The sequence below is a fragment of the Hypomesus nipponensis genome, chromosome 23 (assembly GCF_054491055.1).
Source record: "Hypomesus nipponensis isolate SF chromosome 23, ASM5449105v1, whole genome shotgun sequence".
NCBI classification, from domain to species: domain Eukaryota; kingdom Metazoa; phylum Chordata; class Actinopteri; order Osmeriformes; family Osmeridae; genus Hypomesus; species Hypomesus nipponensis.
In genome coordinates, this window is record NC_140383.1 from 16,108,385 (window position 1) to 16,126,274 (window position 17,890).

Below are 17,890 nucleotides of genomic sequence, written 5' to 3' on the forward strand. Positions count from 1 at the left end.
AAAGTACATTTGATCTTTTTGATACACCACATACGTTGCAAACGCAGAGTGAAACCCCAGACCTCTGACCATTTAAATTTGAAGTCATGTTTAGTGTCACAGTTGATGCCAATTTATGTACATATTTCTTGTACATGAAACAGATTTAGTAGATTAAAAATGAAACTTCTCAGCCTTCACAGATAAATAAATATACATTTTTGATATATGCCTCCTTTGGTCTAGAATGTCCTGAATTGCCAAATATCTATGCAATCATTGGAGGATCCATTGCTGGTGTCGCACTGATCGGCCTACTACTCCTCCTCCTTATCAAAGGCCTCATCTACATGAATGACTTGAAGGAGTTTAGGAAGTTTGAAAATGAGAAGTCAAAAGCCAAATGGGCAAAGGTGAGATTTTTCATCCAAAACACGATAAGTATGCGATAAGTATGGCCCAATTTAAGACATATAGGCCTTATTTGCAGTAGTCTCATGTTGAATTCAGCACCTTAGGTCAAACAAACATTCCTCTAAATCCTTCACCCCCTCTTGTCCTAACTCCTTTTCTGCAAACAGTAAGCAGGATGTTCCCGAACAATGAACAAAGAAGCTTACAGTTCGACCACTATTAAAACACATTCATTGTACATACATCTTGAAATTCTATTACAGCACTCAAAGCATTAACACAAATAATTGTTGCTTATTTTTAGGGTTGAGCAGATACTCTGCTTAAACAAGTATCCTGTAATGATAATGTACTTTTTAACGAGTAAGAGTATCATCCGAGTGAAATGTGTCATTATCTGTACTCGTAATAAAGAACATCCTCATGGGGTAGAAGGGCTGAAACGATTTGTCGACATTTTGGCGGAATCGTTCATGGAAGCATAATGTGCATGTTGGAGCATTTAATGCGGAAACATTCTGGCACGATAGGACACATTCAACTATGTATGTGTAATTTGGCTGCGTTTCCCGATAACAATGGATCCTAGCTGTTACGAGGGTTCTCTACGATCAAAATATCGATCCATCGCTATTTCTTACGTGTTTTCCAAACATGCTTGTAAGGAGAACCATTGTACGTGTCTCTTAAGTTGCATTTAACAAGACGCTGTCCATTGTACTGAAATGTGATTCTTCTGACGCAACTTTAAGGCTCTAAAATTGAAACGTTAACCAAAATAATTGACGAATTACGTTTTTTGTCGCTACAGAAAACTTGAGATTTATTATAGGCTACTTATTTTAGTACTTTTCAATGTACATTGGATGATCCTACATGAAGGCAAAGACAATAAGGTGAACATGCAAACTATGCTGCATCACCGGTTTTACACCGGTGTTAAGACCCCAGCGACACATGATGCTAAATACCAATAGGAGGTCTTGGAAATTAAGTGGGCTTGTCTCCAATATATATATGAGTCCTATATTTACTACTTGATTGAACTACAAGGTTAAAAACCATGCATATAAATGGTATCACACATGGCATGTCCCAGCTAGCAGCCTAAATAATTCAATGTACAAATACAAGCACCTCAATCCAACATATTTACTGTTTTGTTTTCTAGTGCTGACTATATCTACAATCTTGCATAGGCCAACAGCTTTCCGAGACCATGTTTGCAATCTCATAATTCTCACACATTGGCCACGAATGACATTGTGACAAATGACAAACACATAAGTAATGAATACCCCATGTCTTCAACATGGAATCATTGTTTCTGACATGAATAATCAACTTTATAATTGATCAACCATCAATTAAAGTATTCATTATGAATGTAAGATATGTCAGATGACATCCTGATATCATGATGCTCCTGAACCACATAGAAGCAGACCTGCAGAGGCAGGTCCTTTGAACTGACCCCTGCAACCCAACTACTGGCAGTGTTAAGGTTCTATGCCACTGGCAGTTTTCTGGAGGTTATTGGAGATGGACATGGGCTCTCCAAGGCCTCAGTGTCAAGATCTGTGCAGGCTGTCACAACTGCATTACTTTGCAACATCCCAGACCACATCCAATTCCCCACAACCAGAGGGGACAAGTCTGCAGTGCAGGACTTAGGCTATCTTCAATGGCTTTATGATTTTTGTACGAGTTTTCACTCCCTCCTGGGCCCTTCACCCTGTGTGACATCCCAGTCAACCCTGTGGAGTCTTTCCATTTCCTGGGCGCCACCATTTCCTAACATCAGGCTTGGCTCTGCCACCTGCCTCTTCATCCGCCGGGCTTGGCGTGCTACCAGCCCTATAATTCTAATAAACATCTTCAATGTTCATTCGTTGTTGTGTTATTGTACTCGTAAAAGCATTACGTTAATGCATTTCTCGTTACTATTGCACATTACAACAGCCATATTTCAATTTTATAGTATTTTGAACAAGACTGTCATTTGTTTTTTTAAATACCTTCATTGCATGCGCCAAACCCACCAAATCAAATTATTTTGTGTAACCTAAATTTACTTGAGAATAAACTGGATTCAGATATGTTTTCGGCACTTAAACTTGTATGGTTCACTAACAAATATCCCAGTTCCATCGTAACTGGTGTAAAAAGAGAACCAAAATAATAAGTTTTCATGGTCGGCTTACGTGTGTCTCCACTGAGTCTCTGTGCTACGATGCACTTAGCGATCTATGACTGGTCTGGAGCTCTCATTAATCTACGAGGATTTTCAAATGGCTCTTTAGCTACGATGGTTTCGGGAAACGCCCCGTACAACTAAGATCCATCGTACGATGGACTCTACGATCAATTTAGGCCTACGACGCTTTCGGGAAACGCAGCCCAGGATAGTCATTGTTAGTGACACCAGTTGATACAAATGGGCTAGTTGTATGTGTCCTCTTGTATTTCACACATAGGCCTGCTAACATGAGCAACATGTCCACAGACAGTAGTTGGACAGTACCTACTGCACAACCCTTTTAATGACACTCGGAAATTCCGCCTTCTGGTCTAATTCTCGACAAGGTGCTGAGAACGGGATATGTGATTCAGTTCATTCGGACTCCCCCCCTCCCTTTAGAGGGGTGAGGGAAACAAGGTTATCCTGCCCAGTGAAGGCACTTGGACTCCAGGAGATAGCGAGCTTGCTGGAAAAATGGACTGTGATCCCGGTCTCCAGAGATCGAGAACTAGGGTCTCTTCTCCCCTTATTGTCTGGTTACTGAAGGATTTAGATTGTTTGTGTTTATTCTAATATGTAATGATGGTATTCAATGACACAAATATGTGTTCTAGAAAGAGTGGTCTGGAGTCGCAGAGGTACGATAATATCAGCTTTAATGCAGCAGTTGGAAATCAACAAGTACAGAGCTCTGGGGCTGTCTACACTTCCCTACCCGCAACAGAGTTTGGGTTGGTTCACGAAGTCCAACTGGCTATCTGTCCCTGCCCCAGCATATATTATACAGTGCAATTGAAACACAAATATCAAAAAAGGGTTGAGCTTGTTCTCTCGTGTATCAGGGAGTACAAAATACAGCCTGTTTCCCACACCCTGTGTGAGACACAATGTTTTGAGCCTGAGCACGCTTCTAAGTTCATAAGACATACATTTAATAAGCACAATACATAATTTTAATACATGCATCCTTTAAAAAGTCTTATGAGCATTGTTCCCGTTGCTATATAGTGCACAGTTCCTGTGATGCATTTGGTGATTAAGTTGCCACAAATATTAATAACTGGGATTATAGATAGTGCCATGCCCGTGATACAGCTAATGAATATAGTTCTAGAATTGTAATGTATTATAAATTCTTTATTACCAAGTAAACTGGGGGGATGAGGCCAATCCTAGACACAAAAGTACATGCGCTTGCCGTTCGGGAACGCGCTGGCTCCTCGAACATTCTCCAAATGCGTGGAAGCAACACTAGAACCATTACAGCGGAGAGGAATGCCCATTCTAACGTATCTCGACAACCTCTTGGTTCTAACTTAGTGTTAGAAAAATGGAAGATGTAACATATTTATCCTGTATAAGAATGATTCTGTGTTCAGCATTCCTTGTGTGAGAGAGGCTGACCCCCAAATCTGAACTTTGGGTAACACGAGGCAAACAACGCAACCTGGGCTGACCACTCTCTCTTACTGGAGAGGCCATAAAAGATGTCTGGCCCCAACTGTGTTGAGTGAATCATATGGTGAAGCTCACAGGGGTCAAAAGGTGCACACACTCAAACACGCACGCGTGCACCAGGTCTATGCCAATTTATAAGAGCCATGGAACATTTGCATGCTTTGTCTTAACCAATGACAGTCAGAGCGCTTGTGTTTAAATAGCTAGCTAGCACAACATGCTAGCAGACAAACTTTCTAGCACAATGGCATGTGATATTTTTGTCTCCTTGTGGGCCGGCCGCAAGCAATAAAGCTTTCTTAAACTTGTTCACCGACTGACTGCAATGCTTGATAGATTAATATGTCTGACACGGACAGGGCTATCCAGGACGCAACCTCACTGGTGACTCAGCTCAACCAGTTGGGGTTCGCCGTAAACTGGGAGAAAAGCGCTCCATGGCCCTCTCAACAGTTTACCTACATAGGTATCCGTTTGTATATAGGTAGCTCATACATTCCCAATATCGATTTTGTTTGCACAGCGTATACCACTGAATGCCATGGCAATCAAACAATACAATCGATTGAAAGAGCCGCAGATACACAAACCCTCTCATTCGGGGTACGCCATTCCTGATAACCAGCCGGTGGTGTCCTAAGACACGGAACCACGTCATTCCTTCCTTGAAGTCTGTGCGAAGTCAAAGGCCATGGGAACGCCTCCGAAGCAGTACCGGGAATCGGTGGATCCACCGCCGTCGCAAACCCCTCAGCGCAAAGACTCGAGCACTCATTTCCGCCAGAGACCTCAACGCACAGAGGGGCCAACAGCACCAGGCCTTCCTCCCTGGACTAGATCCTTCTTAGTGGGCGCTGTTCGAAGAGAAGGAAGGAGAAGGAGAGGCCTCGCTGCACTCCGCGAACATGCAGTTCATCATGATTACACTCAAGGGAAGAGACACGACCATGACAGAGTCCAGGATGCGTTGGACCGCCAGTCCTGGTAATAGGCGATCTTTGAGCCGACGCGAGTTATGCCGGGTCTGGCTATCTGCATCGTTGCAACCGCAATCTGGGTGGTTTCTCAGAGATTGCGAATCCAGGTGAATGCCCGAAACCTCCTGCAAACACCCCAAAACAGTCAAGCCCCGGATCGCAAGAGCCGGACATAGCAACACAGGCAAAAGCAACAAGCCGACAACGCAGTAATACAAACACATTGGCAGCAGCACTGATCATACAACAACCGGGGTGAGTGTGTGCGTATCCGTACATCTTTTAAAGATGGCTTATCGGACGTGGCCCAATGGATATGCGCTGCTAACATGGGTGTGGTAGTGGGCGGAGGAAAGGGAGGTGGAGTAAGACGCCTTACGCCCCCGCGCTGCCCTATTGCTCTGCCTGAACTAACTGCACTTATTTGTCTTCCACTACAGCAAATTATTACATTAGTTATGACAACTTGACAACTTATGACAACTTAGATACTCAATTCATTTGAGGAAACTGATTGCCTTAAAGCTTTTCAGTTGGATTAACATTTACATAAAAAAATATTTCCACATGAAAATTAATTTTCTTCTTACAGTCATCTGCCACTTAAACTTCTCTTAACCTACATGTTTAGTTTGATGCGCTCTTCTTCCAGTGACTGTAACTAACTGACTCACTAACGGTAGCGGTATGTCTATAGCTGTAACAACATCAGCGTCCGACTTGTGTGTGGTGGTTACCATAGCGACAGTGCGTTTTGTTGATGACGCGCAGCACGTATATCCAACCTCTCGAGCTACTCTTGGCTCTTCAAGTATAAAATCATGTTACGGTTTGTGGGAGACCAAGATCATCGTCCTGCAGTCAGTTTCACGTGTACTTTATTTTACATTTATATACCACAATTTAAGCAAAAAAAACTGAAAAAGAAAAAAAGTACAGAGGACACAACCTCGGTGTCTTCAATGGTAGTTACGGCCATGTCCTCTCCTATGTCATTTACATTACATTTATTCATTTAGCAGACGCTTTTATCCAAAGCGACTTCCAAGAGAGAGCTTTACAAAATAGCATAGTTCACTGATCATAACAACGAGGTAGTCCCAAACATTGCAAGCAGCCAAAACATGAAGCATACATTGTGAAAAACTAAACAAGTGCCAATGGGAAGACCCATAAGAGCATGCAGTTATACAAATTACAAATTAAAACAACACGAACCCCAAAAAGTGCAAGACTGTACCTGTAGAAGATAGGGATGGGACTTTACAGAAGTTTTCATGTTCGACTATTAATAACGTTATTGAACAATTAATCTGGCGATTATTTGCAAAGGCATGACGTCATTCCCCCTCCCCCCATGGTTTTTCCCCCACCCATCACCCCCTACGCATTAAGGTCAAACGTGCTCACAACTGGACTGATATCTATCAAAAAATAGCTTTATTAAGGAAATACGGCATTTTGTAGTCAACTTTTTTTTTCACAGCGCATTATGCCATCAGACGGATTTTAACAGGAAGCGATTACAATGCATCACTGCCTGGCTACAGCATAGACCTTTGAAAAATGAATAAATAAGAATAACATTGGCAAATATAAACACCGTCTAATGACTTCCATCCGTTTAAACGTCAGACTTGTTGACGCTGGTGGAAGCCTAATTATTTGACAATTGAGTTTTAACTTGGCCTACTATAGCCTACTTAACGTAAAACTATGAGCGAAGTTGACTGGTCATCAGACTCAAGACATGGCTTAATACCATATTAGATCATTGTTTTGAACTGACAGTCGTGGCAACTTGTTAGCGAAAAGTAGACTATAGTTACCTTACAGGCTAGCCTACTGTAGGCTCTGAGAAATGGCTAACAAACATCAGGCCATTACACAGCACTGCCTGGGCATACATTACTTATCACAGGCCCTTCTATGTGTTTTTGTTCATGAAAATCAACATATTCACATGTTCTCAGGTAAGACGTGTGCGGCGTGCGTAGTCAATTCACTGTCAGTCCGGCAGCTGAAAAAACTCGTTCAGACGGAAAGGAGGTCGCGGGTGTACATGGATTGCACTGTGCCAATTTAGCCAGTCTTGGGTATCTGTCTGTGCGTTGTTTTTCCACCAGTCTGTGGGATTTGAATCCAAGGGAGGTGACTGGTCATTGAGGTAGCTAAAATGTTGTTCTCATAATGCATGGGAATACAACAATTATTCATTAGGCTTGGATTTTTATTCGAATGATTTCGTAATGACAATTAATCAATCATCAATTATTCATCACCAACCCTAGTAGAAGAACAATCACAGTAAAATATTTCACAGCAAGTACAAGAGTTAATTTTTTTATAACTAACCTACAAGAGCAACAAGTCTCTCCATAAGAGTCATTGTGATCCTGGAGGAAACTAACATCAGGTCCAATCAAGCATTCCTAAGTGCCGTTGTACTCCCAGAACAAGTGCGTCTTGAGCCTTTTCTTGAAGGTGGGGAGACAGTCAGTGACCCTGATGGAGGTGGGGAGCTTGTTCCACCATTGGGGTGCCAGCCATGAGAAGAGCATGTGTTGGGACAGGTCTTGAGCGGTGGGACCACCAGGCGGTTGTCTGAAGACAGTCTTCTAGTCACTTGGGCTTCTCAAAAGAGTGCAGGCCATGCTTCGGCAATGGGAGGAGCTGAATCACAATTTCTTCACACCTGAGTGCAAAGGCAGTGAAAGGGGTGAAAGGTGATGACAATTTTAGGGGCCCACAGCTCAGGGGGGGCCCACAAAAAACCCCAGTAGCCTATTATGTAGGCTTCCCTTTCTCTGTTTAAATTATTATGCCTTGGCCTAACTAATACTCATACTAATGCATCAGAGTTCAAACAAAGCCACAAATTGAACAAAAAAAAGGTTATATTTTGAGAGAAGTAACACCCTTCTTAAAAAATTGTTTGGTCAATGGTTCGCTCCTCTTTTGAAAATGTGCGCGTAACGTTATTGCATTGATGAGCCAATTAAGATTTTTTTATGTTAATGCCAAGACTAGGTATGTAAGGTCTTCATCAGTTCTTCCATAAAACATAACCATAAATGTGTATAAAAGCAGTGTTTGGGTGTGTTGCACCAGGTGCTTGATTTTTACATAATTATACCCAGTGATTCTTTGATTGGTTAATTGAGAAAAAAAACTGAATTGGGTGCACTGCTCAGGCACTGTCAAGAACATATAGAAACAGAAAAATAAATAAAAAATGATAATACATATAGTCTAAGAAAAAAGTGGTGTAAAATTGATATTTGACAATGAAAAGTCGGGGGCCCACACCGATATTCTTTCAGGGGGCCCAGAATTCCTAGCAACGGCCCTGTGCGAAGGTGCGCTACATATGTTGATGGATGACAATCATGTCTCTTTTTGTCGATGTCCTCTTAAACTGCTCTACCATCTCAAGCCTCTGGGTCCCCAGTGTGTCCTTAGTTTCTCCATGGGATAATTGGGAAGGAAGTTGACTTCCCCTCTTCTGGGTCTTTTGATGTTGGTCCTGGATGCAGCAGCCTCTGGATTGGTCCTGCTATGCTTTCCTGCATTCAAAGCCACATCCTTTATGCCAGTCCTGCTCAGTTTGGTCCTGTAGTTGCCCATCTTGAAGTGCAGGCTGTTTTGACAACCCTCATGCCCTGTTGTGGAACCGTTTTCTTTCAGACAGGGGTGTTTGCTCACCAGAGCCTCTGCAGCCTTGCCAATCTGTTTGGAACTAGGATATGCTTTATGCTTATATTTCAGCAGCCATTACATCCAGCATGTTGTGCTTTTGATGCCTGGTCAACCTGACAGTTTTCCCCTGTCGCCCAAAAGCAGAGTTGCCCTCTCTTAGAGCATACTCCACCTCGTATGAGAATGTTGGAATTACAAAGATCTCTGTCCGTCGGCAAAGACACGCTGGAGAATCTGTTTTATCAGACAGTAACACTGTGTCATTTGTGCTGGTTGAACTCAGATATAACTCAAAAAGTCTAACCTTTTTTTTTCTTGATGGTTGCCTTGGATGGCAGGTCATCTATGTTAACTAAATTGCTTAAGGCATTGTCTAACTCTGGGTCTTGAAAATGAAGGTTTCAAAGTCCAAGTTCAGTGTATTTTTCACCTCAACGACCCTTAGTTTCAGAACTTCAGTCGCTTCCATTTACACTATATTAGGGAAACCTGTAACATAAAAAACAACGCGCTACTCCAGGAGCTGGCTCTCTTTTTCACTAGCTGCCTAGACCAACCACCCACAACTATATCAACTGTTTGTTTCTTCTTTCTGGTGTTTAAGGCACATGTAGTGCAGCTGACAATTTTTCTAAGATGTCCTCAAAGCATATGCACCTTACACATGGGTAATAGTAGAAAAATTGACAACCCTTAACCTTAACATATTTTGTCCAGTGTGCCCAGGGAAGTGATTAGTGTTCATGGAAATCTGAGGATGGCTGCTTGGTGTGGTGCTTCTCTTTTACTCAGACACTGGAATTACATTTTTAGTTGTGAGAATTAGCTTACTGGAAACTTTGTAGGCAAACTGTCTGTTTGGTCGTTAGCTGATACACATATTCCACCATATGGCTCTTGCTTTTATGATTTTTTAGCTCATACCACTGCAAATGCTCAACATGCTTCATTTATAGAACGTACTTGTGTAGAATTTCCGTGAAAACATGTACAAGCAAAACACAGAAAGTGCACATCCCACTCCGGTTTTCCTTTATAAATCACAACTTACTGGAAATTAAGCGCACGTGCGCGAGCACTTGGTCACTGACACGCCCCAAATGAACATTAATAGGGTTAGGGTTAGTAACACTTTCAGGTGTGGTAAATTAACTGACTGTTATTGACAATGACAGGGCCATTATCAAATTGACCATTACGCGCAATGAACATATGAAAACATGAATGACACTGTGCATTCGCATCTGCCTGACTGAAGCAACAGCATCAGTTTTAACCTAATTAACTTTTTTAAACACAGGGAATGCTATAACACGTAATGTTATTTACAAATTAGTTAAGGGTTATTTTGCTGCTGCTCAACAACAACAAAAAGGAGATGGCCAAAGTAGTGGAAATTTGCTAGATTTGTTGCTCGTTGTTAGATAAGATTTTTTGTCACTAGGGAAGGGGAATTCCCCAAATCTGGCAATACTGTGGCCAGTAATTGGCCCCACAGCAGTTCTCCCAGTCCAATAAAAGACAATTTTTCATGTATTTCACCATTGAAGTTTTCTTAAGTATTGTCCTGGTGTCATGAGCTGAGTGTATTGTCACATCCCTACTCCTTACTTATGCATAGAAAGTTGTGTATGCATGTTTTTGTTCTCATTGACAGTTGAGAGACACATAAGGCATATAGCTGACAGATAGCTCTTAATATCTATAATTTTATATTTGTCCCATCAACAGGCTGATAACCCCCTGTTCAAGAATGCTACCACCACTGTGGCGAATCCAACCTTCACTGGAGAATAAGACCAGACTCCTACACATCATTCTATATTACATGTGGTTTAGGTTAACTTTGATTAACAATTGTATTCATTTTCTCTTACTTAATCTTCAGTATAATAATGTGTTTATTTCTTACATGGATGAAAATCAAGACAGTTCTGAATTTGTATCCTTTTGTAGTATTTATCGCATTTCCGTCATCCTATCTACTGTATAATGTACAAAAACATTATGACTGGTTATGATCAAAACCATTATGATCTGCAGTATGGTATAAATCAAGGAAATGTTCTTCATTGTTTTATTTTACATGGGAATGTTTGAAATTCCACTCTTAATTGTGTAGGCGTCTCAAAAAAGAGGAGACAACCTGGATTCAATCACATGGCACTAGTAGTTTTTGCCGGTATAAATAAAGCATCTTGTTTGTAAGCAGAAACATGCTGCTATTGCTTTTTGTAAATTCTGCCAAATTAGTCCCTCAGCAAAAAGGCAGCAGGCATGTCTTTTTTACATCTTCTACCAACTCTTTTTTCCACCGCAACACCCAAGTATAAAGGGAGGGCCATTGAACTGAACTGGTGTGCTGGTCAGGGCTGAGCTTCAGGGTTATTTAAGGAAAGGGGGGGTCAGAAACTCCCTGGAGCCCAAGTGGCTGTGCCCAAGACATATTTGTTTGTGTCTGCAGTATGACCGGTACATTAGGGTATCATCCATCCATCTTGACAAAATATGCACAGTAGTAAATAAGTGTATACTGTATGTGCCCATAGAATAGTGCATAGAGCTTCCCATAATATGCTTCTATCAGAATTTTCCCAAGCTGTCCTCCACTCTAATCATCAGTGTTCAGGGGGTATGTGTGTAGCATTGATGCATGATTTCCACGAGACAAAAGCAGGGCCCATTAAGGGTCCTAACAGTTGTGTACTGTACAGAGAATCTCTGTTAGCCTCCCTCCCACATTTCATGGCTGGTTTAACTCTCTGAAGTGCCGGCTCTCAGTGATTGGGCCAAATCCGATCAAGACAACCCACAGCGAGTCCATAGTTTCCTAATGTCCTGTATAGCTGGATTGGAGACAGAGAGACCAGTGTGACAGAAGTGACAGTGGAGAACTTGGACAAGGTGAAGAGGTAAGGGTATTTTTTTAACTAGAATGTTGTGCTTTTTTGTGTGATAACGGTTAGGTTTGTAGTAATTTAGTGTGTCTGTGTGTATTTGTTGGTTTAAAGTGCTTTACAGAGCTATCACAGTAGAACAATAAACAAAAGGTTTTAACCAATTGTACATTCCATCCCAGATTTGGGCTGATGGGGGTGTTGGTAAAAATACCATTAAGATTAATTTAAGATCTCACACTATTATCCATAGATAATATTCTCACAGTTTGAAAAAAAACTACGAACTCACTTTTTATTTGTGTGCTTGCAAGTCACTATGGAACCAATAAAATGTTCTCAAATGTTGTTGGCCATGCATGACGTGTAGCCGGTGCTTTTTGCACATCTGCTGAGTGTACCTCTGACGTGGGTGCGGCCACGTCTGTTAAATTGTTGGGGGTTCGATCCAAAGTACGGGAGAACGTTGGCCGAGTGTACCTCCAACGGGGGCGCGGACACGTCTGTTACATTTACAATGTATTCATTTAGTAGACGCTTTTATCCAAAGCGACTTACAAGAAAGAGCTTTACAAAACGTGCATAGGTCATTGGTCATAAACAACGAGAAAGCCCCAAAACATAGCCAAAACATGAAGCATGCATTGTGAAAAGCAAATAAGTGCCAATGGGTAGAACCAGAAGAGCATGTAGTTATACAAATTACAATTAAACAACATGATCTTCAAAAGTGCTAAGGTGTACCTGGAGGAAAGCAAGCAACAATAATATAATTCACAGCTAGTACAAGTAGTTAACTCAGTAGTTACAACTAGCCAACAAGCAAATTGGACCATCACTGGTTTACTCAATGGCTTCAGTTGTCTAAATGTGATGCCTTTGCAAGACAAGGGAATATGTAACATTTTGGACTACTGCATGCACAAACTCTGTAAACCCTGTAAATACACATGTTACAACATTAAACGTATTACTAGAATGTAATACATGAATGAAGAAACTAAATTATATCAAACATGACTAGTGTTGGGAACGATATTTTCAAAACGGAATACATGCCCAAAAATGTTATTTGTAGCGTTTTCCGTTACCTATTACTCAATCTGAGTATTCTGAATACTTGGGTTACTTCCACATTGAATTGCATTTTATTTTTCTGGTGTGGACAACATACCATGTTATCACATCATGGCCTACATATTTCATACACAGGAGGACTTGACATGTAAGGAAACATAAGACGGTAGCCTAATTGAAGAAGTTAGGCAGCAGGCTGAATGTAACTAACTGCACATTGAATTGCATACTACAAAAGTATAACCGCAGTCTAAGCTACCACAAGTTAATTGTAGCTAACGTCAGCTAGCATGTCTAACAGGGCTAGTCAGTCTTTCAACGGCTCTGGGGTTTGTAAATCAGCACATAGGAGAATGTAAAGTCGCACATCAACTTCAACTATAAAATAGCAAGGTGACCAGTAGAACTACAGCAGGCGACTACCCCTGGCTAATAAAAAAAACCTAACTTTAAGATGCTTCTTCAGGTTGGGGGTGGAGTCTTTGGACGCTGAAAGGAGGTTGCTGGTAGTGATGGGTCGTTCGCAAATGAGCCGGCTCTAAGGCTCTTGTAGGTGAAAGTTGGGAGCTAGCTTGCATATCTGAAGAGCCGTCTCTATTTTTAATAGATTAATATAGCCTATAGAAATTAAATGATTATGTAATAATTAAATAATACATTATTTTAATTGGGTGTGCTCACGCCTTCGGTGGATTCCTCCGGTAGGAGAAACCCTATTGTTTTTGTTAGTATTCTTATTATTATATTTCTCCGCTAAATGGCCCAATAACTCAAAAAGTCCTGGACCCGATTTTTTCCAATTTGGCCCAATGATATAACAGGTCACTCATTACTCCCAGATGGCTAGTGGTCCATGTGCGCCCATAGGTGGCGCTATAAAACACGCTCAAAGTCCGTGTGATTTCCCCAGCGCCCCATTACGCCAAAATACCTGGAATTTGGTATACTTTATTTCTCATGGGGAACAAAAAAGCCTCAAGGACCTATATTGTCAGACTAATGAATTTTCTTGTACTTTACAAATTTGGTACAACCTTCAAAACCCTTCTCCTCAGGAACCATTGATCCAATCGACTTGAAATGTGTTCCAGATGTGTAGAATATATGAATAAGAAATGCTATACAAAATGTTGGTTGAAAGAAGTGTATTTATGTAAATGTCCACATTGCCTCAATATCTTTGTGTTAATAAATCAAATATAATTTTGACTGTTTTTCAAACCTAATAGGGTTCAAGAGAACATCACTCTGAAGTACCATAAACTATTTCACCTTGGTATGTCAATATATGATTGAATTCAAGTAAATTGCTCCACAGCATGCGTGTTCCAAATTCTCACAGACTCATCCTGCCCCTTGACACTAGGGTGACCTAGACTGTCCCGCTTTGCGTTGTGTCGCACAGCATTTTCACCCCTTGTCCCGCACGTCGCATATTGAAAATGCTGTGCGATACAGCGTAAATAGGGACAGGTGGTCAACCTACTTGCAAACATGCGCGAGCTTGGCGAGTCGCACACACATCCTTTCTGGAAATGGTGTGCTGACCAAGCCCCCACCCTTGGTCTTTAGCTCCTGTTTCATTTCGCTTCCAATAGACATGTTTTTGAGCCGTTTCCGCTGTACTTCCTGAACTGCTCCCGTATATGCAATCCACTCCCGTTCTGGCGGGCTGGGTTTGTTTTGCTAGCTAGCTCCGTTGTGCCGACAAAGCACTGATATCGCAGTGACAAAGAGAATGTAAAATGTACAACATGAAGAAAAGTGGTTCGGGAACGATGTGTGCGGTAGTTGGTTGCAAACACTCGAGAAAGCACCTGAACGAGTGGTTAGATAGAGAGTGCTACGACCAGTTTTGTTACTTAACTGTTACAGTTATGTACTTAATAACCACCTTGGCCTTCAGGTAACATCTTGATTTGGCTTCTTCTGGAACAACTGGTTACCATAAACACTACCCGAATGTAGGCTATGTAATGAGGTCAGCAAGACCACACAGAGCCAACATCTTGCCACACCTGAAGAGTGATTCAATCACATCAGACAAACCTACTCAGCCCTTGTGACACCCTCAGTATGCTGATTACCCACCAAACGCTGATGCAAAGGAACCATAGAATTGGGGAGGGGGGGACCTCCCCAATCTCAGCCCTCCTGCTAGCTTGCAAGCTAGAGACAACACGTCTCCAGCAACCATTTGCTATCCGTTTTGTCGGCAGTTGAACAAAGAACATACCTTAATCTGAACTTTTGAGGAAAGTTCTTCAGACTTCACCTTTACCACGAGAGTACAAGGTGGAGAATTATGAGAGGGATATTTGTGTCATGTTTGTTACTTTGTTTTAATGTTGTGTTCACTGAAATCTTGATTATAGTAACTGCTCCTTCTTACTGAAAGATAACCACATCATTATTGTTATGAACACAAAGCTCTCATAATAAAACAATCATTCAACTATATTTTGTAGCAGTAGCAAGATGTCCAGAACAATATTTGAACAATCTTATGAACAGCCAGAGACCAGATCACACCTTTGGTAGGTGTGAAGGAAGGAGGGGGGAGTTGACAACCCAACTTTCCCCAATCAACGTCTGACCCCAGACAGGTCCTCCCTCAAATTCTGAACTGTATAAATATCTGAGATTACCATCAATCTCGGACTCCAGCGAAACCAACCATGGTATGCACGCCATCAGGATTGGCGTTCCAAAGGATGTCGCCCAGCTTCTCCTGATATTTAACTTTATAGTGGCCGCAACACTATCTGGACGTTTCAAAAGAAGAACCAAAAACGCAATTACAATTGCGACTTGACTGAGATCCCGCAGACTCAGCCACATGACCCGGCAGCGCAGCCGCGCTTTCACTACCGATTCTTCAAATGGACCTTTGGCGCAAACCGCCCTCAACCTCATTGATCAACCCCCTGATCAAACGTAACTATGGCTAACGCTCTTTCTTCCCTAACTTGGCATTGGCGTGAGCTCTGTTTATGATTTCTGATCCATACAATTTCTGTCTTTCTTCAAGTTAGACCATTTCATTCTGTTCAAACCAATATCTCATATCAAACCCATAATCTAACTTGTTCATAAGATCTGTTTACCTTACTTGAATAAATTCATTGTAAAGATATTTTGCCGTGCGTGTTCACTGATGTTACGATTGGCTCTACACTTAGAACAAATTCATTCCTAAAGATGAGACTGATTATTACATGTTAAATATAGGATTCCCTAATGTCCTAAACCAATATTAGGGTGGTACTCCGAACTTTATGATAAATTAAGTATTTATATTTTAACACGAGGAAACCCCGCTACAGCTACTAATAACGTATTTGGGGTTTGTTCCGAGGCAGTAGCCGTATTTACCCCAACATCAAAGCTCCTTCTGACACCACATATTAAAAATTCATTCTAAGAACGTCCCAGACAATACGATCAAAACACGCGTAACACAACATGGAAACATTCGTTTCCTATGCGATTTCATGTAGCCTATGGATGAGTGTTTCTAAGCTATATCTTTTGAAATCAATTCATTTCACAAGTTTCTGCAAAAAAGGTAGTGATCACTACATTACAGCCATTCACGGAATAATAAATGGAAGCTAAGAAAAAAAAAGATTTGAGTGGGATTCAATCCCACGAGCAAAAACACATACATAGTTGGAATTCATTGCATTACATGGCGAGCTACTGAAGCACATGGGAATCTTCAGAATTCAGTTACAAATTAACTACGTATGGCCTTCAGGCAACAAGTTGTTTTGGTTCTTCTGAATCAACTAGTTACAGTAGACACTACCCGTATGTAGGCTACTCATCACTCAGTAGCCTGTATATGTAGTAATATTCTACCCGCATAACAGTACTGAAGGTGTCAAATTTATTTGTGACCAGCGTCCACGAAACTTTGTGAGGTTTCTATGATACATACATTTGTATTTTATGTCAAACAAACACACAACACTCATGTAATGCTATCATATTGTCTTTAGACCATTGAATGTTCGTGAAGTTCCTGTGTGTTTATTCCTTTGACTGGGTACAACAACGTCAACCGACTATAAATGTTTTTAATGTCGGGCTACGAATTTATAGAACAACTTCTGTCTGATACGTGTGGCATCCTTTAGCCAAATAATTTGCCTACATTTTGAGATTGAAGAGCTAGACAACAAATGTTCTAATGAATCACCGACTAAAGTCATCTTCTGACATTGCCTTTGCTCCATGTTAAAAGCTCCAAAATGATGGACAGGCAAAAGCTATAAATAACTATAAATCTACTCTAAAATGTAAAAGTATGGCGACGGCGTTATCCACAAGTACACGTGACAACGTTGGCAACTTATCCAGTAGTAAATGTCAAACGACAATTATGTCAAAGTAGTAGAACCGTGATCCCAAGCTAGCATTAGTGATGTTGCGCTCGCATCGGACGTCACACGAGCAGCTCAGACAAACTGCGTTTTATTCAAACGTTTAAAAGACATCAGAAATCACTAATATTCGTAGGTTATAGAGAGGAGACGATAGGCCTATTTACGGACGCTATAGAATACATTCATTAACAGAGCCAGGGATACAGATAGATTACCAGAGCTAGATAGACAGAGATAGATACAGATATGAGATCGTACACAAGCACATAGCCTACATATTTCTCTAGTTTTACCAGCCTTCAAATGTGGCCATCCCTTTCCCGGTTGCAAAAGCATGTTCCAAAACATTAGCCGCTAGCTTACATTATCATATAATAATGTATTCATTTACTTCCACTAAAACGGGGTGAGCGGATGCGATCTCACTTAGTGAGAGGCTGCGCTCTTACCACAAAGCCATACTAAGTTGAGCACTTTGTGTAATTAATGTTATAAGAACCTAAAAATAAATGTTAAAAACGTAAAGTAGCAAACACATTACGTGGTTTAAAATACAGCAAGATATATGATAACATGTTTTTGACACTTGCAAATCGAAACATTTGTCACACAAACTTTATTTATCAAGTTGTCAATGAAGATTGTGAGACTGACGTCTTGAGGACTAGACGTCACTTGATTCCTTCCTTTGCGCGATACAGTCGCCATACCTTAACTGACCAGCAGATGTCCCTATGGAGAAGATGTATTGAACGC

At 41.2% G+C, this 17,890-nt stretch overlaps 2 protein-coding genes across 3 annotated transcripts in view; both read left to right on the forward strand.

Annotated features, from left to right (window-relative positions):
• The window catches only part of itgb2 (integrin, beta 2), a 147,509-nt gene extending 136,525 nt beyond the window's left edge, over window positions 1–10,984 (forward strand). For both annotated transcript variants that reach the window (XM_084689294.1, XM_084689293.1), the window contains 2 exons: window positions 226–392; window positions 10,501–10,984. In XM_084689294.1, the coding sequence (XP_084545420.1) occupies window positions 226–392; window positions 10,501–10,566 (233 nt within the window). In that variant the 3' untranslated portion in view covers window positions 10,567–10,984. The remainder of the gene's footprint in view (window positions 1–225; window positions 393–10,500) is intronic.
• vil1 (villin 1) overlaps window positions 10,639–17,890 on the forward strand; it is a 117,437-nt gene continuing 110,185 nt past the window's right edge. Inside the window, exons 1-2 of the mRNA XM_084689292.1 lie at window positions 10,639–10,711; window positions 11,616–11,681. Coding sequence (XP_084545418.1) covers window positions 10,665–10,711; window positions 11,616–11,681 — 113 coding nt within the window. The 5' untranslated portion in view covers window positions 10,639–10,664. The remainder of the gene's footprint in view (window positions 10,712–11,615; window positions 11,682–17,890) is intronic.